This window comes from Suricata suricatta, chromosome 3 (genome assembly GCF_006229205.1).
Source record: "Suricata suricatta isolate VVHF042 chromosome 3, meerkat_22Aug2017_6uvM2_HiC, whole genome shotgun sequence".
Classification (NCBI taxonomy): domain Eukaryota; kingdom Metazoa; phylum Chordata; class Mammalia; order Carnivora; family Herpestidae; genus Suricata; species Suricata suricatta.
In genome coordinates this window covers 112,010,734-112,033,973 of record NC_043702.1, presented here as the reverse complement: position 1 = coordinate 112,033,973, position 23,240 = coordinate 112,010,734, and the positions used below count along the sequence as shown (strand labels likewise).

Here is a 23,240-nt window from a genome sequence, read left to right as displayed (position 1 = left end):
ATCCAAAAAGTTAGGTTTTTGAAAGTTTCAGTATAAAACAGAATTCACTGATTTGGGTTGGCCTGGGTATTTCAGTAGATGGTTTTGCACTGATGGGCGGTACCAGTGAGAAGAATGTGTGCCTGGTTCTCTGGGGTCGTGGTTTCCGCAGAAAGTGTCCTGGTGACCTCGGGCAAGTTGCTTAATCCATCTGGACCTGTTTCCTCAACTGTGAAAGGAAGGTCCTTTCTTGCTCTGAGATCCCAACAATGAAATGTCAACTTAAAAAAACACAGTGCATTTTGACAACACTTTTGTTTTCTTAGAGTTCTTTGTAAGTGTGTTGTGATGCAGGTTATTTTCATAGAAAGGGATATATTTTATATATGTTTATTGGATATGTGTTATTTTTTGGTTATTACTGAATGTTGACCTCTGATCTCTTCTGACCCCTGATCTCTTCCATTTCCAATTCCAAGAATATTGAGATGGAGTTTTTTTTTTAACCCAGATGCTATCATTTTGTGGCTTGAATAGAGATGAGGCCCATCGCTACAAGCAATGCCAAAGGGAAGGTCGATAGTGCCGCTCTCTCTTCAAAAGTCATTGTTGTACGGGGCACCCAGGTGGCTCAGTCGGCTAAGCGTCGGCTTCGGCTCAGGTCATGATCTCACGGTTCAAGCCCCGCGTCGGACTCTGCTGACAGCTAGCTCAGAGCCTGGAGCCTGTTTCGGATTCTGTATCCCCTTCTTTCTCTGACCCTCCCCTGCTCACGCTGTCTCTTTCTGTCTTTCAAAAAAAAAAAAATAGATAAAAACAACAACAACAACAAAAAAACCAAAAGTCATTGTTTTACGAGTCCTCCCAATATTTAATTTTCTTGTAATATATGTAGTATAAAGGACTAATAACCCTTTTCAGTTATCTAGTTCTGTATTATGTAGCCAATTTTCAGGAAGTTACATAAATCAGACTAAAATGATGTTTGGATTCTTTATGTAAGGTTTTTTTTGTTTGTTTGTTTTTGTTTTGTTTTTGGCCCATTTTTTATTGGTGAAATGAGTCTTGTCTTAAATGATGTGGCCATTTCTCAAGATGTGTTCCTCTGGACATCATTGCATGCTCCTGGAAAAAAGAGCCCCGTGTGCTCAGTCAGTTTTGGAGTTGCTGAGATAATTAAGGTCATACATACTTTATATCTTTAATGTGTTAATAGTGATGTTTTAAGAGAAAGATATGGCTGGTGGAATTTTCCCAACTTATTTGGCCAGAGAATTTTTTCTCTTTTTATCTTTTTCTGTCAGTTGTTTTTTAGAATTTCTTTTATTTTTATTTTTATTCTTATTTATTTATTTTTTTTTACCCCACCTGGCCACCTAGAATTTCTTTTAGTATTGTTTCAAACACATCTTGGCAGAGTACACTCAGAGTCTAATATCCTTTTAGACTCTGTAGTATCAGACCCCAGTGACTCCGGGGACAGGCCCTGTAGGTGCTGAGGGCATGTGTTGGGAGTGGGTTGCGATTCAGCCACACAATCTTTGTCAGGCTGTGATTCCTGACTTGGTCTTGATTCCTGACTGAGAAAGGAGTAGGCTTTCCACTTAATTTGCATTGGGAGGGGGTTGTAATTCTGTCCAGTACCAGCCCAGAGTCTAACCTTGAACTTCCTGCTATGTACTATTTGTTAAAACCCAGTCTGAGAAGATGGTATAGTTATATCCATCCGTCCATTTTTTTGGTTATCCAAAATTTATCCCTAAATTTATGTTTCTGGATCACATAATACTCGTGAACCCTACTATTTTTGGGTCCCTTTCTGTGGAAACATACTTTCAAAAGCTGATTTACTTATTTTTGAGTTGGGGAGAGGCAGAGAGGAGAGAGAATCCCAAGCAGGCTCCACACTGTCAGCGCAGAGCCTGACTCAGGACTCAACCGTGAGATCAAGACCTGAGTCAAAATCAAGTGTTAGACACTTAACTGACTGAGCCACTCCCAGTGCCCCTCTGTGGAAATATTTTTAATTCAGTTTCATCTTGGCATTTTCCTCTTTTAGGTTGAGAGGGACAATCCGTAAATAAGACATTACTGTATGTATCAGAGTATTTTTGAGGACTTTGTTATGTTGCAGGGTATATCTTACCCATGGAATAAATTTCAGATTTTTAAAAATTGTTTATTTTATTTTTGAGAGAGAGAGTGCAAGGGGGAGGGAGGGAGGAAGGGCAGAGAGAGGGAGACACAGAATCTGAATCAGGTTCCAGGCTCTGACCTGTCAGCACAGAGCCTGATGTGGGGCTCGAACTCATGAACTACGAGATCGTGACCTGAACCAAAGTCAAACGCTGAGCCAGCTGGGCCACCCAGGTGCCCTTAGATTTTTATTCCAGGAAAAATTGTATTCTCTTTGAAGCAACTTCTTTTTCTCTTTTTAAAAATATTCATGGATACTGTAAATACTGAAACTGATGGTGTTTCCTTATTTGCATTGCTTCTTGAAAGCTTTCTGCTAAATTTGTGGCCAATCTTTTACAAATCTGTAGACTTTTACTCTGGCTTCTTTCTGCCCTAAGGCAGTATAGTTTTGGGGTTAAGACTGCAGGCTCTGGACTCAGCCTGGGTTCAGATATTGGCTCCATCATTGAGGAGCTTTGTTGGATTCAGGCAAGCTGCTGATCTCTATGAGCCTCAGTTTCCTCATCTGTGAAATGGAGTTAATGACACCCTCCTAGCGCTATTATGAGGATTACCTGAAAGTAAGAGACATAAGCACTTGTTCTTGACGCATCTTGAATACTCCATACTTTTGTCCACTTTCATATTCCCTCCATTTCACCTCGTCTGTTTTTTAAAATAATGGATCATATATTACTTATAATATTTTATTTATCACAATCTAAAAATTCATTGTAATCTCATTTTGCAATCTAAAATATTTCTTGGAGCAGGACAGACTAAGCATACCTAAGCGTGGGCCTCTTAGCATGTTGTGTTTTACATGAAGTATAACAATTAAAAACATTCACAGTTGCTTTGCCATAAGTATTCCTGCATTTACAGAGATTTCGAAATGAGACCTACACCACAATTTACCTTTAGTCCGCTTCACTTTCATTCTCTTCTCTTTTCACCTCAGACACACAGCACCACAAACTTGTTTTCTGTGTTGTTTGTGTAGGTGGGACAGTGGTTTTCTGAAGGCATTTTTTACCACAGCCTCTTAGGTTAAAAGTTTCTCTATCGTTTGAACTCTGTCACAAGACCAGAAAGCACGTTCATGGTAGAACTATTTAATAAATAAGTTCCCCAGTTTGAGGAGTTAGGTTTTTATGTGAGGTCAGGCCAGTTGAAGACATTTACAAAGAATTAGTTGTTTGTTATTGCTGTGTGAGTTGCAAGAATGGAAAAACAGAAATTCTTTCTTCAACACTTCCTTCCAGGCTGAGTCATCACCGGAGAGCGGGAAGGGTGGCCACAGCAGCGGAGAGTCCAAACCCCAGAGCTGACATCACAGAGTACCATTTCTCCAAGTTGGGGGCTCAGAGGGGAGCCATCATGTGCGATGTCACCATCGTGAAAGAAGGTTGGGTTCAGAAGAGGGGTAAGTGTTCACCAGAGCTGAGCATGATGTGGTTGGTAAGTGTGCGAGTGGCTGGTGAGGCCCTGCATGTGGATGTTTTTCCTGATGCTGTTAACAGAGTGAACGGACATGCTCCATTCAGTCAGAGAGAGATGGTGTTTAGCCTATGTGTTAGGGGTTGGCTTGTTATTTGGGAATTCTAAGTAATTCTTGATTTTGAGCATTAATAATCAGAGCTCTGACCATGCGGCTTTCTGGGATGCTGTGTGCCTGCGTGTTACAGAAAGTTCCTGATGGGTTTTTCTGTGTTTGCCACAGATTCTGCAATCCGGAGATTGGTCTGTAGGGTGATTTAATAATTTAGAAAAGTGTCCTACTTGTACGCATTTGAAGACATGTAACTTTATATTAAGCCAGTTTGGGTGAAAGCAGGGGAAGGGCTTCCAGGCTTCCAGGGGAAGGCGCTCACCCACACGCTCTGGCTTCAGCCGTCCCGTCTGTTAGGCGAGGAAAGTCATCACGTAAGACACCGACTGAAGAAAGGGTGTGTGTGTGTGTGTGTGTGTGTGTGTGTGTGTGTGTGTGTTTAGTTTTAATTGGATATTTTTATTTTTCATGATCTAGTTTTCGTATTTCATGCTCGCCTATTCACTCCTACTTTAGATATACAATTCAAATGCATTATTATTCTTTTTCAACATTAAAGGAAGAACTCTTTCATGTAAACCTTGGTTTATCTTCTGAGAGATCACCTGGTGCTGTGGTCAATGTTTATTAAGATATCTAGAGTGTAGGTTTGTTGCCAGGCAACTACTGTTGATCCACGTGGCCAAATTGACACGTGGCCAAATCGAGTAGGATGAGGACTGTTGCATTCTTAGCACTTTTAAGTATCTGTATACTGTATCTAGTTAGTGATTAAAAGTTACCTTTAAAATAGTGATTTCAGTGTTTTTTGTGGGTGTATAGGTAATTCCTATGCTTGAAAAGTCGTCGTCAGTAGTTAAATGGGATTATGTATTACTGATTTATAAAAAATCAGCCTGAGTTATAATTTCCATAACAATAAATTTCTCCAATTTTAAGTGTACACAGGGTGAATTTTGCTGCATTTGTGTAGTAGTATAGCCAGCACTGCAGTCATGACACTGAACACGTCTGTCACCCTGAAAGCACCCCCGTTCCACTGTGCTGTCCACCCTCTTTCCTGAACCCTGAACCCCCTTACCTGCCGCCATTGGGATCTTCCTTATGAGCGCACTCAGAGGGTCCCCTGGTCTGGTTGCTCCACGTAGCATGACACACGAATGGCGTGTCCGTGTCGCTGTGCACATCAGGAGCTCGCTCCCTTTTATCACTGAGGCCCATGCTGGTTTCTGTTTGTTGGCTGATGGACATTTGGGCTGTTTCTAGTTTGGGGCTATTATGCATGAGGTAGCCGTGAACATTGGAGATCATGTCTTAGTGTGGTGTGTTTTCCTTTTCCCTCGGGCCACGGGACCTAGGAACAAGATGGCTGCTCATATGGTAAGCGTGTGCGTAACTATCAACGGTTTCAGCCAACTGTTGTGTGGTGTGTTTAATTTTATTGTATGTTATATTATAAATTTGGAAAGCATTTTCAGATTTCACTGCTGTTTCTGAAGGCACTTTTTCTTTATTTTTTAACTTGTCTATTACATTTATACTGCCCTTCCTACTTTCTTTTTTGGGGGATGGCAAGTCATGTAAACCTTTTGGAGTTAATACCTTAGGGACCTCTACTGTCTGCTCCATAAGCCTGTTGGGAGGATTGAGTGAGGTGATGGATGTGATGTGGATGTTTTGAGAGCTTGAACACAAGTGTAAACTGTTGCTGGCACCACTTGTTGTCTAAGATTTAGGGTGGCTTTTGAGTTTAAGTTAATTGCGTCTTACCTGAAATACCATGATAAAAGGTTTGTATATAGTGCATGGGGTATAGAAACAAGAAAAAATGGACAGGGTTTCTTTGCATTTTTCCTGCATTGGTTAATAGTACACAAGGGTATAAAATGGTAAGTAAAAGTCTTTTCTGACTTCTCCCTCTTCCTACTGATTTCTCTCCTCAGAGATAGCCATTTTAGACCTTTTCTATTTTAGAGGCGCCTGGGTGGCTCAGTCGGTTAAGCGTCCGGCTTCGGCTCAGGTCATGATCTCACAGTTTGTGGGTTCGAGCCCCGTGGCGGACTTTGTGCTGACAGCTAGCTCAGAGCCTGGAGCCTGCTTCGGATTCTGTGTCTCCCTCTCTCTCTGACCCTCCCCTGCTCATGTGGTCTCTCTGTGTCTCTCAAAAATAAATAAAAAATTAAAAAAGTTTAGGTCTTTTCTATTTTATACTTTGGTGATTATTATCCCAATTTTATATATAATGTGGTAAACTTTATTTTATTTAATTTTAATTTTTTTTTAAATGTTTTTATTGTGAGAGACAGAGACAGTGAGCAGGGGAGGGGCAGAGAGCGAGGGAGACACAGAATCAGAATCAGGCTCCAGGCTCTGAGCTGTCAGCACAGAGCCTGACACGGGGCTCAAACCCATGGACCATGAGATCATGACCTGAACTGAAGTTGGACACTTAACTGACTGAGTCCCCAGGCGCCCCTCTAAGCTTTATTTTTGAGTAGTCTTACATAGTCTCATGTACTGCCCTTGTGGAAAATGAAGAGTTTAACTTGTAAATACTTGTTCTCTCTTTCCTAAAGGGAGGGAGAGGGCTTCATGGTTAAACTTCCAACATGTGCCCTCTTCATTCTAGAAAGTACTTAAGCATCATCTCTAAATTCCGCACTTTGTGAGTACTCCAGACAATCTCTCCCCTGAATTTCCCACGTTCCCCTCCCAGTTTGTGGCAACTGGAATGTTTATTTGACGTTGTCAGGGTTTGTAATAGTTACACTTGCTGATTCAGAGAAGCAGTAATTGATACATAAACAGTACCTGCTGCTAACCAGAGTAGTATGGTTGCTGTGCTCCATGGGAGCCACAGAGAACAGATGATTGCCCCTACTCTGTTGGTGTTCAAGATCACGATGCACTTTGGTTTGGCCTCTAGTTTTGGCGATAATGGTTTTTCCTGGGTTTTCTAATTGCCACTTACCCCCCATTGGTAAAAGAGTATATGCTTTGCCTTCTTCCTCATATCACTTTGTCAGCTTTTTAATCGTAGTATTTGTCAAAATTCTGTTGTGAACTCACCTTTATCTAGGTATGATACTCCGCTGATAGCATGATATTTAATTGCATCTCTGGACAAGTTCCATGCTTTCTTAGATTTCCTGTCTTTCCCCTATTTGTTTTGGGTTTATTTTACAGTTTTCTAATTTTATTTTTCTTTTCTTCAATTTCCTAAAGAACTTTTTTTCTGAAAGAATATGTCAACACAGTGTTCAAAAATGTGCTTTTTTACTTTCACAGCTGGTGCATACCTTGGCTGGGTATAGAATTCAGTTGTGAAACAGTTTTCCTTCAAAATTTTGAAGGCTGCATTCTGTTGCCTTTTGGTAACTTGTTTTACCAATAAGAAGCTTAACACTAATAGGCATAATTTCTTTCTAGGTAACTAGTTTTTGTCTCCTGGAAGTTTGTTGTGTTCGTGCCTCTTTATCCTTGGGTTTATAAAATTCCAGGAGAATAAGATATTCTTCTTAATTCACCCTGTAAAGCATTTATTTGGTGGACCCTTTGAATACGCAGGCATATGTGTTTAATTCTGGGGAGTCTTCTGTATTTCTTTCATTATTTCTTCCCTTCTGTGTCCTCTGTATTCTTTTGTGGTTTTTCCCCTTAGAGCATCTGTATCAATGCTCCGTTTTAAAGTTTTTCTTTAATTTCATGTCTTTGTTTTCTCTCCTTGTTCTGGAAGATTTCCTCAACTTTTTCTCTGAGCCCTTTACTGAATTATTTATTTCAACTATTACTTTATATTTCTGGTATTCCTTGTGGTTCATAGCCACTTGCTTTTATTTTACAGATATAATATCTTTAATCAAAGGACACCAACGAGACTATTTTTAAGTTTTCTATCCCGTTTGAATAACTTTTCAGTTTTTTTTGCTTTATTTTGGTGTTTTTAGTATTTCTCAGATATCTGGTGATCCCTGTTGGTCTGTTTCTATTTGTGAATGAAAGACTGAGGTTACTGGTAGTGTCCTCTATTTTTACAATTGATGTGTTTCCCTGTACTTAACCACAGGTTAGATTCTGTGAGTGAGGATTTGTGATGGTAGTTTTAACTGGACTCGTATAAGCATGAGTTGAAATCTTAGGGGAAACCAAATGGGACATTGTTTTCTCTCCACTATTCTTAATTTGTTCCTTCAGAGATTTTCAGTATGATTTTAAGAATAATCATCTGTTTCAGTCAAGCAAATTTCATTAGATAGCCTCTTGTTGCTGTTTGGACATATTTTGATTCAAAGAATTTCTTCTTACAGAGTATTATTCTCTGCCTGTTTACACTGGGTAGAGTATCATCATCTGAACTCTGGTGTACTTGTTTTAAAAATAAATATATAGCATTTGCCTCCTTCATCTCACAGTGTGGTGGTAAACATCATGAGCTAATGTGTACAGAGTATTTTTAAACTATTAAATAAAGCATCAGTATAAAAACATCATAATTACCCTTAGTCTGAATATCAGTCCCTTTTCTCAAACTTGTACTTATGAATCAGTTCATGTTAGCTTCTATTCAGATATAATCTCCTTTCATTTGTGTTTTTAACGTAAATAAGTTGTTTGTCAGTAAATACCATCCTGGAAAAGGAAAAAAACAGACTTAAAGATAATTAATTATACTGTGAGGGACAGATGCTTTCCTAACTTTGGTTATTGCTGATGTATCAACACTGAAACCTTTTTGTTCCTGTACTTTCCTGGAACAATGACAAAATGGTAAGTATGAATTGAGATTTTTAACCAGCTTAAAAAGTCTAAATTACAGAATTAAGTAGGCTGCAATACCATTAACCTGGGCTAATTGTAATTAATAAAATTCTGTTTGTAAAATAGTACTGTTTCCTAAACAGGTAGGTTGTCCCGTCTAAATGTGGAGAGCCAGCCCCTTGATACCAAGTTAAAATCTGTAATGTACTGGTGGTCAACACACAGTCTTACCATTTTGAAATTGGCGTAAATCTAAGAGGTGGTTTTATCATTAAAAACATTTTGATGAAATGTTTATCACGTGCTGCATGCACGTGATAGTTTCTTGTACTTTCATTGCCTTGGTATCTAACAGCATGAACTTCAGATTGTGTTCTGTGTATGTGACCAGTTTGTGCTTTCAAAGAACTCTTTGCCTTAGTTTGCCTTCTACTTAGAGTGTCCAGTTCAAGGATTTCCATGAACTGTGTCCTTGGAATGATTCTTGTTTTGTATTCTGTGAACAGATTTGTTTAGGTTAACTGGAATGTTAGTAATCGGTAATTCCAAGCTAAACTTCATAAGTCTATGAATTTTCTGTCAAAATAGCTTAATGCCACTATGCAGACTATTTTAGTAATGTGAAGATCGTAAGCTGGGCTGTGTGTTTGTGTGAGATTGTTGTGATCTAGTCAACTGTAAACTGTTCTAGAAAAGTAAATCACAATTTTTGGGGTGCTCATCCAAGTCCACAGGCCTTCTCCTTAACTCTGTATGTACTTGTGTGCCTTTTGCTTATGTTTTATTCAAAAAGTGGGTTTTGAAATAGATGATCAAGTGCTTATGGAAATAGAAAAACAACAGTATGATTTTGTTTACTACTTGAGCAGCAAGCATTTTCCATAGAAGGAGAGCTGTGGTAGTGACTGTATGAATCACGTAATAGTTTAGAGAAGCTCACGTTGACTATTGATGTTACAAATGGAGAATAAACTGATAAAATTAAATTTATTTTCTTAAAAAATTTTTTTTAGTTTATTATTGAGAGAGAGACAGAGAGACAGACTGTGTGGGGGCTGGGGGTGCAGAGAGAGAGGGAGCCACAGAATCTGAAGCAGGCTCCAGGCTCTGAGCTGCCAGCACAGAGCCGGACACAGGGGTTGAAACCACAGACTGTGAGATCATGACCTGAACCAAAGTTGGACGCTTAACCAACTGAGCCCCCATGCGCCTCCTGAGATTTAGTGTATTTACAATAACGTGAAGTTTGTTTTCTTATTATCTGAATACATTAGTTCTGGAAGTGTTAATCAAGTAAACCAAATGGAGAGAACCAAATGATAGATAAACTTCCATATGCATTCTAGAGCTAGTGAACTGTAGAGCTGCTGTTAGGTACACACACTCACACGTACTCCCCATCCCAGTCAGCAGTTGTGTTGTGTATTGACTTTGTATTTGAAGCGTCCTTAAAGTCACTTATGTTAGTTACTTCTGACTAACTGCAAGTCATCTGCAAATAGCCATGGTTCTACTTCTTCGTTTGCAGTTTTTATGCCTTTCATTAATTTTTCTGGTCATTTCACTGGTTAGGAATTCTGGCACAATTCTGAGTGAAAGTGGTAACTGGTCTTACTTCTCACGTTATTGGGAAGCATTTATTTTACCACCATCATCATCATATTATGTGATAATCACTAAGTTAATAGTGTGAGTTTTCTATTTCTGCCTTTAATCAGATTGAGAAAGTCTTCTAGTCCTATTTTGCTGAGAGGTTTTATCATGAGTGGGTGTTCACTTTTTTCAAAGGTTTTCCCATATCTATTGAAATGACTATTTGATTTTCCCTTTATTGTGTTATTATGGTATATTACTTTAATGGCTGGAATACTTCCCATTTGGGCGTGATGTATTATATTTGATTAACCAGTTTCAATGTACCTTGTTAAGGATTGGGTTTGTTTTGCATTTATATTGGTCTGTAATTTCCATTTCATGTTTTGGTATAATGGCTTTGCTGGATTCATGAAATAGGTTGGGAAGGATTCCCTTCTCCCTAATTTTTAAAGGACTTTGAATAAGATAGGGTTTATTTCTAACTTAACATGTTTGGTAAAATGCAACTATGAAGCTATTTGGGTGGGATTTCTGATAATAAAAACAATTTGATTAATAGGACTATTCAGATTTTTTGTTTTATCTTGTGTCACTTTGGGAAAATTGTATCTAAGTTGTTGATATATTTTGCTTAAAGTTGCTCATAATATGCCCTTATTCCTTAAGTGTCTGCAAGATCTGTAATGATAATCCCCTTATTCCGATATTGGTAAATTGTGTTCTCCCTCTCTTTTTTTTCCCCCTTTGATCAGTTTTACTAGGAGTTTATACATTTTATTAATCTTTCAAAGAGTCAGCTTTTTGCTTTGTTTAAATTTGTCCTTTTCTATTTTACTGCCTTTGCTCATATTATTTTAATTTACTTGTCTTTTTTCTGGCTTCTAAAGGTAAAATAGTATGTCATTGATTTTAAACATTCTTTTTAAAAAATAAGTGCTTAAGTCTATGGATTTATCTTACATCACTGCTTATTTTTGTCTTACAAGTTTTGATGAAATGTGTTTTCATTATTATTGAGTGTAAAATGTTTTCTAACTTCCCTTGTGATTTCTTTGAACCATGGGTTATTTAGAAGAATGCTGCTTAAAAATATATAGGGGTTTTTAGATATCTTAGTGTTTTATTTCAGTTTAATATTTGATTGTGTTTATACAAGATACTCTATAAAGTTTCAGTCATTTGGAATTTTTTGTTATTTAAAAAATTTTTTTTTATGGTCCACCATATGGTCTATCTTGATTTTCTACTGTTGTGGGTGTAGTTTTTTTTTTTTTTTTTTTTTTTTGTAAATGCCTGGTCAAGATGGGTGATGGTGAGTCATATCTTTTATAACTTTACTGATTTTTTTCTTTAGTTCTATCAGTTACTGAGAGAGAAGTGAAATCTCTCAACTATGTGAATATTTGTTTCTTTATCTTTTTTGCTTTATGTATTTTGACGCTCTGTTGTTAGATGCATCCACATTTATAATCATTATATCTTCTTGATGTATTATTACATCTTTTATCCTTTTAGAATGTCCACATCTTTGTCTTGAAAAAAATTTTTTTTATGTTTTTTATTTTATTTTTGAGAGACAGAGAGAGACAGTGCGAGCAGGGGAGGGTCAGAGAGAGAGGAAGACACAGAATCCGAAGCAGGCTCCAGGCTCTGAGCTAGCTGTCAGCACAGAGCCTGACGCGGGGCTCAAACCCAAGAACTGTGAGATCATGACTTGAGCCGAAGCCAGATGCTCAACCAACTGAGCCACCCAGGCGCCCCCTTTTTCTGTCTTGAAATTCAGTGTATCTCATGTTAATATAACCAGTCCAGACTTTCCTGATTAAAGTTTACATCTTATGTCTTCTTAAAATGTTATTTTACAGTTGGCTTATATGTGTTTTATGTTGAAGCTGCCTCATAGACAGCATATTTTTGGGTCTGGTTCTGTTTTTTTTTTTTTTCTTTATCTCATTTGACAGTCTTTACCTTTTAATTGGGGGTGTTTAGACCATTCATATTTACTAATGTAATTACTCATATGACTGAGTTTTCTTTTCTCTATATTGCTGTAATTTTTGGATTTAGAATTTTTTACCTTATTATTTTATCTCTGCTATTGGTTTGTTAGGTTTGACTCTTATTAAAATATAAAACAAATCTATAGCTACTATTATTATTGATATGATTAAATTTAGGTCTACTGTTTTGTTATTTATTTTCTTTTATTTTTAATGTTTTATTTATGTTTTTTTGAGAGAGAGAGAGAGAGAGAGACACCATTATCAGGGGAGGGTCAGAGAGAGAGGGGGGACACAGGATCCAAAGACAGGCTCCAGGCTCTGAGCTCTCAACACAGAGCCTGACATGGGGCTTGAGCCCAGGAACTGTGATATCATGACCTGAGCCCAAGTCGGACACTTAACTGACTGAGCCACCCAGGCGCCCCTTGTTATTTATTTTCTATTAGTCCTATTGGAAAAAAAAATCTCTGTTCATATATAGATTTGTTTTTGCCTTCCATTGGGTTAGTTGAAACTTTTTTCTAGTATTTCATTTAAATCCCTCTGTCAGTGTGCATTCTCAGTGGAGGGGAGGATATCACCGCCAAGGGGGCAATAATTGGTTCTGGGGTAGGGTGCAAAAAACTTAGATATTTATAGTCATTTGTGCTTTTCCAGTGGGACACAGTATGTAAACATATACAGTATATCTGTGGCAATAAAATTTCATGTGGGAGGCTAGAGTGGCTGGGGGAAAAAAAAAGACTACAAAGGCTTGTCAGTGGGCCATAATGGAAAAAACTGAACTTCTCTGTAGTTTTATATTACTTAGTGGTTATTGTAGGGCAGTGGTTTTCAGCCAGGGTAATTTTGCTCACCTGGGGACATTTGACAATGTCTGGAGACATTTTTGGTTGTCATGACTTGGGGTGAGTGTGCTGGGTTTTTTTTTTTTTATGTTTTATTTATTTTTGAGAGAGAGAGAGAGAGAGAGAGAGAGCGCGCGCGAGCAGGGGAGGGTCAGAGAGAGAGGGAGATACAGAATCCGAAGCAGGCTCCAGCCTCTGAGCTGTCAGCACAGAGCCTGACACGGGGCTCGAACCCACGACCCATGAGATCATGACCTGAGCCGAAGCTGGATGCTCAACCGACTGAGCCACCCAGGTACCCCAGGTATGCTGTTGCATTTAGTGGGTAGAGGCCAGGGACATTGCTAAAATATTCTGTAATGTATAGGGCAATTTTCCCCAAGCAAAAAATATTCAAAATGCCAGTAGTGCTGAGGTTGAGAAATCCTGCTCTTGGGATTATAATATGCATCCCGAATTCATCACATTATATACTGGGTTAATATTTTACTACGTGATGTAAAATACAACACTCTTGAAATACTGTAGTTCCATTACCCCTCCTCTGAGTGCCTTGGTCTGCTGCTTGTATGTATAGCAGATATAAGTATGTTGTGGACCATAAGATACAATGTTTTAGTTTTTGTTTTATGCCCTTTTTATGTCTTTTAAAGGAGAGCAAGATAAGTATAATCTTTCATGTCTACTTATTTGCAGTGTTTCTGTTTATTCTCTCTATGGTTGTGAGTTTCTGTGTGATACTATTTTCCTGCAGCCTGAAGTGCTTTCTTCTTCAGCATTTCTTTTAGAGTAAGTCTGTTGGTGACCAGTACACTCATTTTTTGTTTATTTTAAAATGTTTTCATTTTCTTTTAATTTTTGAAGGATTTTTTTATTGTATATAGAATTCTGATTTGTTAATTTCTTCTGTCACTGTGAGGATGTCCTTTAAGTTTCTTCTGTTTTGAAGATGTCCTTTCAGTGTCTTCTGCTTTCCTTTGTTTTTGATGAGAAGTCAGCTGTTATGTTTTGTTGTTACCTATGTATAACATAACATTTTCCCTGACTACCTGTGAGATTTTTCTAGCTTTGATTTCAGCAGTTTGATGATATGGTTAGGTGTTGTTTCCTTTGTATGTATCCCATTTTGGATTTAAAGAATAGTTTATATGCTGTTTTCTGGAATACTTGTTTTTTATATTATACAGAGTTTATAATTTTATGTATGGCAAAATTATAGACCCTGCAGCTACTGGAAGTAGAACTGTAATAGGCATGTGCTTTAATGTGTGGCCATAAAAACTTGTGTAGGTTTTATAATTCATTTAGTTTTGTTATTGCTCATAACAAGTTACGTGAAGTAGAAATTGCATCTATATTTATATTTGAGGAAACTGACGGTGTCTTTTTTTGAACTAAAAAATGTTTTTAAAGTTAAAAAAATTTTTTTTGACAGGGCATGAGCAGAGGAGGGGCAGAGAGAGAGGGAGAGAGAGCATCCCAAACAGGCTTCACACCGTTAGCACAGAGCCTGATGCAGGGCTTGAATGCACAAACTGTGAGATCATGACCTTAGCTGAAATCAAGAGTTGGACTCTCAAGCAGCTGAGCCACCCAGGTGCCCCAGAAACTGATGATTTCAACTGTCTGAGTTCCAGACACCTGGAAACATAGCTGAACCTTTTTTCCCAAGAGAATTTGTAGAATTTCAAACTAGAGGAGACTTTAGAAGTCCCCTAGTCTTATACCCATTTATCTTATAGATCAGAAAACAAGTCATTTTTTGAGTTAAGGGCTTAGCCCAGACCAGTAGCTGAGATTTTTTTATTGCCAATTTTATGATGCTTCCTATTTTATTTCTTTTTTGACACTCAGGCATGTTTTGGAGTTCTTTTTTTACAAAGTCTGTTATTAGAGTGTGCTGAAAGAGGGGCTCAGAGCTGCTGCCCAGAAGAGTGTGATGCCCTGTGAGAATGGGAAAAGGACAGTATCTTCCATCTGGTGGAATCCTTACGCCATTTGAGTAGTCTCACTTGCTGCTGTGTGTCCCGGGGGGAATGCAGGGTGCTGTACCTCTGGAACTTACTGGGTTAACTCCTTGGAGAAACTATTTTTATGTTCTTTGACTTGGATAAACTTTCTTTAATTATCTGTTCACATTCTGTAATCAATTGCATGATCTTACTGGTGTGATTAACCGTGCACGTACCAGTGTGCTTTCTTTTATGTAGGTTGTTGCTTAAGCCAGTTTTTCTACCTATTTTTCCCCCTTTGTCTTTGTCAATGAAAATCTTCTAAATCCTTCAAATATAAAGTCTAACATAATCTCAATTTTTTCCCTGATCACAGTTTTACAAAGTTAGAATGATTTCTCTTGTCTGGTATTACATTACTTTGCTTCCTTGTGACTTTATACTGTCTACTTATTACATAGATCCTTTATGTCTCTTTGTCTGTGGTCAGCTCCCCTGAAGGCAGGAACTGTGTCTTAATGCAACTGCATTTTGCATATCAGGTCCATGAGTACTTTGAATGTAGGAGGCCCCTAGTTTTTGAGTGAATGAGGAAGGAAACAGTTTCAGAGGTTCTAGTAGCCTGGGCGCCTGGGGGCTTCATTGGGTCCAGTGTCTGACCCTTGGTTTCAGCTCAGGTTATGATCTCATGGTTTGTGAGTTGGGGTCCGCTGTTGGGCTCCGCACTGAAGGTGTGGAGCCCCCTCGGGATTCTCTCTCTCTCTCTCTCTCTCTCTCTCTCTCTCTCTTAGCTCCTCCTCTGTGCGCGCTCTCTCTCTCTCTCTCTCTTAAATAAATACATTTAAATTAGAAAAGGTCCAGTAAGGGTATACCACAGATTGCAGGGTAAGGAGCTAGAATTGGGACAGCTGAGGCAAGTCCAGGAACACAAAATAGATCACAGTTATGAAAGCAGCCTGTATCTAGGATAGGGTTTTGGTGGATTCTAGATCAGGTTGTGTATCTGTCAGGTTGTGAGTAGGAAAAGGGAACTAATAGGGTAGGGATTGCTAGAACTGACTAAATGATTATTGTATGCACAGGACTCTGATAGCCCAGAATGGTTTAGCATATAATGTGTCTGAATTGGTACGCAGGACACCCTAGTGAGAGTAGAGTGGTGGTCATAGTTCTGGAATATGTATGCATACTTTACTTGGAACCACAGAGTGCTTTCCAGTTCATGACGCCTAAGGTTTCCAGCCTAGAGGAATCTTTGTTGCCGAGTTGCTGGGGGGCCATTGATGTCCGATGCAGTGGGTAACTAAAATCTCACTGCAAGGGCAGAACTGTCTCATGATTTAGCAGCTCTGAGAAGTAGGAGTCTTTGTTTTGCCCTCCTGAGCAGTACAGAACAAGTTCTGTTTTCCGTGGGACAGGCCTTCCCATATTTCAGGAATGCCGTGATATCTTCCCTAAAATCTTTTTAAGCAAAATGTTCTCTTTTAACTTGTTCATTGTATAACATGGTTTCTAGCCCTCACACTTCATTTTTGTGTCCTGCTGTGGAAATGTCTCTGTTTGTTGGTCTCTCTCTTAAAACGTGGTACCCAGAGCGAACCTCCACTGCAGGTGTGATCAGTGCAGCCTAGAGCACTGCAGGGCTGTCCCCGCAGCCTGTCACGGGAGGGCTGGCTCTGTCACCCGAGGCCGCAGTTTAATTTTTTTTTTAAGTTTTTATTTACTTATTTAGAGAGAGAGAGAGAGAGAGAGAGAGAGAGAGAGAGAGAGAGAGAAAGGGGCAGAGGAAGGGAAGGGGCAGAGAGAAGGATAGAGGGAATCCCAAGTGGGCTCCGCACTGTCAGCGAAGAGCCGACTCAGGGCTCGACCTGAGCAAACCCTGAGATTATGACCTGAGCCGAAACCAAGAGTCAGACACTCAACTGACCGAGGCTCCCAGGCGCCCCTTCAGTTTTAACGTTTAAAGGAATTTCTATTCTGTTTTGTTTGTGCAGAACATTTACATACCCCAGCTTGTTGTCCACATGTTGCCGGTTCCCATTTCTGTCACGAGTGTGTAAGTTTCTGCTTTGTCACGCCATAGCAGTCACTTTTGTTATCTTTTTAGTTTTAATTTTTTGCCATCATATTGCTGTTTTATTTTTCACTTATTTGTTATACTGAGGCTTAACTTTGTTGCTAATGGTTTTAGCCATTTTTTCTTCAAGTGAATTGCTTGTTTCTTATCCTTAATTTTTATGGTATGAGGCCCATGTCTTTAATCAGTTTTATAAATTTGATATGTTCATATTATTTGTAAGAGCTTTTTATATACTCAGAATACCATTATTTTATTTATCACTTTGCTGTTACAAATATTTTCCTGGTTTGCGTGTATCTTTTTAACTTTATGGTTTTGTCATGTACAAGTTTTTAATTGTTACAGAGTTTAGTATATCAGACTTTTCCCTTCCAAGGAGGCCACTGGGGTCACACTTAGATGCTCTTGCTGTTTTCTTTGAGCATCGTTATGATGAAAACAATTTGTATTATCTACATAATACATTAGTTCCTCTTCTAAAAGGTCTAAGTGGTGTGTAAGAGTGTGATATGATTCCTCCACTTCCAATTTCCTTCTCAGAAATAACCGCCATTAAGTGTGATGTCCTGCTAGGAAGCCAACATTTTTCTTAAAACAGGTAAGAGTGAGAAAGATACATGTCAAACTATAGGTAGTATTTGTCTCTTGTCAGGAAATTGGAATTCAAGAGATTAGGTGGGCAACCGGAAGCGGGATAATTAAAGAAAATGAGACTTTTACACTTTATTCTGTAAACATTTGGGTATTTTATCTCACTTTGCGTAAATGACATCAAATCACTGCGCAGTATATCTTAGAGATTTGACTATACCCTTGCAACACGGTCACTCAGAAATTCTGGAAAAAAAAATGAGTAATTTGATGTAACTTGCTTTTAGTGACTCTGTTCTTCTCATCCATCTACTTTTCTCATTTTTAAGTACGCACATACTATTGGTTTTTTTCCAGTGGTTAAGAAGATGGAATTTAACTCCAGATGTTGGCTTTACCATTTACTAGTGACTATGGGCAAAAATCTTAATATGCCTTAAATTTCTCATGCGTAAAATGGTGCTGATAATAAATGGGTGACTACTCAGAGATCATAATGTTTGATTAGCTCTTATCACAATGCATGGGACATACTAAATAGCTAACAAACAGTAGCTGTTATTTAATAATCTGCTACAGGTCCTAATGCTCAATTTCATACCACATTTAGTAATTTTTAATATTTAGGCTCATCCATGGTTTTCCTCTGTAGAAACAATAAAGATATTGCCCTTGTCAGGTTTTTTTTTTTTTTAATCTGATGCTCTTCATTTCTCAGAGATAATTGATGCTAACCGGAACTCAGAGTGATAGGTCATTTACTGTCTCTTCAGCACCTCTGAGCATCAGTGTTTGCATTACGATGGCTCTCTTTTGAGGAGACCATTGTAAAAGAGTTGTTAAGAGTATTCCTTTCCTGTTGCCTGGCCTCAGTGCTATACTCTCCTGATCTGGCTTCATCTTCTTTAATTTTGAAATTCATGTTGGCCTGTCACTATGTTTTCCAATTCATCGAGGATTTACGAGTTCTTTTAATTGTTTTCTGTATTTGTTCCTCATTACGCTTCTATCTTTCCCAACACTTTTTCTGACGTTAAGTGAAGTAGGGCTTAAAGCAACAAGCATATCCATTTTTTTCTTCTTCACTCTGGGTTGGGTAAGGTCAAATGATAATCACATTTTAATCCTGTGCTTAAATTTTATGACTAAAACTGCTTGCCATTATAAGAACACTAACTTCCTTATCTTACAATTGGAAGCAAAGACATTCTATCCAAAATTCATCAGTCAAGAAATAGAGCTTAAGTGTATTTTTTAGCTTTATAATATCAAGAAGTACAAAAACTGAAAATGAAAATAGAAGTAATAAGAATTGGGAAGAAGGGTGAAGGGGAACTCAGTTTTTCACCTTCATGGTGGAAAGTCCGTTGATGTGGTTACAGGTGATAAATCAAGAGAGGCGTAATACCAAGAATATTAAAAGTGGCTATTTTTGTGAGGTGGACTAGAGAGTGAAGGCTGTGTGTGCACACGCCTGTGTGTGCATGTGTCTGCATGTGAGGCGAAATGGTGGAAGGGATTCTTTCATATACCATTGAACTATTGTTGCTTGGTCCATGCGTCAGTTAATAATAATAAATTGTATCTTGTATGATCCCAACTTATGAAAATAAAAAAGTATATTTTTGTATGTCAGTGTTGTTTAAAAACTGATTGGAACGAAATATACCAAATACTAAAAGTGATTATCTTTTAGTAGTGAGTGTTTTTCCTTCATTATACTTCTCTGTATTCTGTGAAATTTCTAAGGTGAATTATCTCACTTGGATAGTTAGAAGAAATATTATTGAAGGAAAACTATCAAGTACCTCCTGGATTCAGTTTGTCACTTGGCATCAGTATGACTGTTTTCTATTTAGACAAGTACTGTAAGTTTTTTTTTAATTAAAGGAATTGTACACCATATTCTCTAAATGTTTGTAAATGTATTAGTAAGGCAGGCATTCTGCTAAAAATAACAGAAAACGGAGCCAACAGTAACAACACAAAGGCTGGCTTATTTTTTTTACTGAAGAAGGGCAAAGGTGAGCAGTTGCTAGCTGTTTAACAAATGAAGATGAAATCATTGGAGATCCAAGCTCTCTGCCGCCTCACCTTTAGCATGTGGGGTTTTCGTGCTACACTTGTTGCTTTGAAGCTTCAAGATGGCTGTGCTAGTAACATACATTTCCATGCAGGACAGACAGACGTGCGCTGGCGAGTGTCCACCACACTGTCCCTTTCATTAGGAAGCCAGGAGCTTTCTCAGAGCTCACTCTCAGACTTCCTTTCTTGTCGATGTGTCCCCATAGCTGGGAGAAAGGGAGTGTCTGTCTTTCTGTCTGTGTAGGGGCGGAGGCAAGGGTAAAGGGGCTGGGAGTTGATTCTGTGTTCGCCAACAGCATCTTCCACCAAGAGTTGTGACTGCACAGTTGCAGTGAGCGTGCTCAGTTCCCAGTCGGATTTCCAGGAGAGAAAACAGCTGTCCTCAGGTGAGAGTGAGGATTTGGCGTAGGAGCCTCTCTAAAATGCACCCCTGCGGAGGTTGTGCTCACGCGGGGCCGTTTTGTCTGGTTGTGGGAGTACGTGTCTTGTGCTCCTTTTTGTATTTGGAGGTGATAGTGAGTTAGGGGGTAGGTCTGTAAAATGCTCCCAATTTTGATTTTGTTTTCCTTATAGAATCCAAATTTCAGTTTCTATCCAGTATTCTAAGGATTGCGAGTTTTTCGTGTATCAGGTACGTTTGTAAGGTTTTCATTTTTGTTTTTAAGTCAGAGTGTGCAATGAACCTGGTAGTCACTGGTTTTATAGCTGGTCATTCCAGTTCTACTAACCCAAATAGCACTGAGCAGCCCCAAATACCCCGGTGCATTGGTCAAAATAGCCCATCTTATAGTTACTTGGGTTTTTCTTTACCATGCATATATTTTAATGGGTATGGCTGCGTATTTTCTTATTCCTTTGTCATGGACTTCTTAAAAAAACTTTTTAAAATACAGATGTATACAGTTGCCATTGTGATGTTTCTGGGTTTCAGCATTAAAATGGTGCTGAGTACTCTTAAATACAGAGAACTGACTGAGGGCTCCTGGAGAGGTGGTGGGGGGATGCGTAAATGGGTGAAGGGGCATCAAGGAGGACACTTGTTGGGATGAGCATCAGGTGTTCTCTGTAGGGGATGAAGCACTGGAGTCTACTCCTGAAATCATTATTGCACTATATACTAACTAACTTGGATGTAAATTAAAAAAAAATGGTGCTGAGTAAAATGTGTTACTATCAAATTGGACTTATTTATAAGTTTAGGACTTAATAGTTGAGTTGGTAAATTCAGTCTTACATTTGTCTTACCAGTAAACCAGGGATATTTATTTAGTCCTAACCCATTTTTTCTTAGCCCAAAAAGGTATTACTAACTTTTGCTTTTGAGGAGTGAACAATTGTCCTTTAAAGGAACTGATCATACTCATTTCTAGTGCTTGGATAAACTGGTGTCTTTATTTGACGAGAGAGACGTGTTCTGGGGACTGGGGAGGACATGGAGGTGAAGAAACAGGCCCTCTGCCCAGAGTCTCAGTGGGGGTCGAAAGTGCATTTCCTCATCTGTGAAGTGGGGATGATGCCGGTTCTCCTGGTGTGAGGCTTGAGTGCGAGAATCACTGGAAGGTGTAGAATTATGCCAGGAAGTGCTCCCCAGTGTTCGATGCTAGTGCTGTCACTGTCCGAAAGCAGAGATTCCCACGGAGTGCTTTGGGAGCGCAGACTCGGTGGGGATTGAGTTTCTGGAAAGGGTGAGCCGTGTCAGATTTTTACCTGCCCTCAGTGCCTTGTGCTTCTTTGCCACTCTAATGCCTACCGCCTGGTAAACCCTCAAAAACTGCTGGTGAACGAATTGATCAGAGAATGAGAATACACTCACACAGGTGGAGTTTCTTTAAAGCTTCTTCACGTAGGTAGATACAAAATTGTAAAGTATGAAGATTTGACACTAAAATTTTCATGCCTGACTTAATCCTGGGATGGAATTTAGAATATTTTTTTGAGTAAGTAAATAATGGAAGGTAATTTAAGAAATAGAAAAGCTGTTACTTTCAACCAGGCTTTTGAAACAAGCTGGGTTTTCATACAGTTTAAGATCGAGTATTTTCTAGCCAGGACTTGGGATACAAGTGTCTTTTACTGCAGGGTCCAGCTCTGTCCCTGTGCTCTGGCGGGGTTGTGTTGTTTCAGATTGGTTTTGTGCATCAGTTATCCGCTGCTACAGAACAGACACCCAGCACTTAGTGGCTTAAACCAGCAGTAGTTTATTAGTTTTCATGATTCTATGGTTTGGCTTGGAAGTTCTTCTGGTGCTCTCACTTGGACTCAGTCCTGTGGCTGCACACGAAGGCTACACTGGGAGACCCAGATTGGGGTCCTTGGCTCAGTGCTGGCTGAGAGCGTCTTGGTTTCCCCCCCATGTCACCCTTCTCCCGCAGAGCACCCTGCACTATCCAGACCGCGCGGCTGCCTTCGGAGGGCGGGAGCCCGGAGCCTCCCAAGGGCTAGTTCCATCGCTGGTGCAGCATTTGTTTTGAGTCACGTTTTATTGATCTCAGACAAGTCACAAGACCAGCTGGATTCAAGGGGAGAAATTTCTTGATGGAAAGACTGACAAAGACTTTGTGGCCCTCTGTAATCTGCAGTAGAAGCATATTGCCTTACTAATTTTGAATGGATGTTTATCTTCCATATTGATCCTTTCTTCCCTTATGTTTTATCTGTTTTCCTCTTTCATTCCCAGTGGATTTTTTGGGAAAGATTTTATTTTTAAATACTCTCCAAACCCAAGGTGGGGCTTGAACCCACAACCCTGAGATCAAGAGCCTTACACTCCAACTGAGCCAGCCAAGTGCTCCTCCCTCCCCCCAGTGAATTTTTATGGTTTACCTTCAAACTGTTTGATTCAAGTTTCCATTCATTTGACACAAACTTACTTTTCTACAGTGTGGATGTTAGTTCTGACCTTGTGTTTTCCTGTATTTTAGTTATGTCCCTTTTCTTTGTATCATTTAATCTTAATTTTGTGCAGCCTGTTAAAATGTCTTAGTCCTAACGTAAGTCATAGGAGTGGTAGTAGGACCAGAGGTGGTGTCAGAGCAGGGTGTGGTGTCTCTCGTGCATGTTACTAAGTCTTTGGCTTAGGGATCTGGGGGAAAACGGCCAGATAGCCCCTTTGGATTCAGACAGTCTTCAGCTTTTGCTAAATCACTACTCAGTTTTTACGTAAAAGCAGCTATAAAAATGGTTTCAGCTGGTCACCTGTAAAACTGTAGTGAAATTACGAATGGCTCAAGTTTTGTAATTTAAAACACAAAAGATCACTCTGAAAATTTCCTGTTAGACCTATGAGTGGGAACATATGGTGTCTGTCCTTCTCTGCCTGACTTATTTCACTTAGCAGGACACCCTCAAGGTCCATCCACTTTCCTACAAATGGCCATATTTCATTCTTTCTCATTGCCATGTAGTACTCCATTGTGTATATAGGTCTAACAGGAAATTTTCAGAATGATCTAGCTTCAAGAAAAGCAAGCAGTTAGTAGTGCTTAAGAAAAATTGATTCAGTATCTAATGGATAGTTGATACCTGTCACAACACAGCATTTTATATACTGTTAAGTGAAACTGCAATACAATCTAAGTTTATTTTGGGAGTGTTTGCTGTATCATTGGATTTAATGAA

The 23,240-nt window shown here is 39.0% G+C and overlaps 1 protein-coding gene across 3 annotated transcripts in view; it reads left to right on the top strand.

Annotated features, from left to right (window-relative positions):
• Nucleotides 1–533: 533 nt before the first annotated feature.
• AKT3 (AKT serine/threonine kinase 3) overlaps nt 534–23,240 on the top strand; it is a 284,903-nt gene continuing 262,196 nt past the window's right edge. For 2 of the 3 annotated variants that reach the window (XM_029934844.1, XM_029934843.1), the window contains exons 1-2: nt 534–554; nt 3,423–3,583. In XM_029934844.1, coding sequence (XP_029790704.1) covers nt 541–554; nt 3,423–3,583 — 175 coding nt within the window. In that variant the 5' untranslated portion in view covers nt 534–540. Of the gene's footprint in view, nt 555–3,422; nt 3,584–23,240 lie in introns of those variants that run through there. The other variant, XM_029934845.1, reaches the window with a different exon arrangement.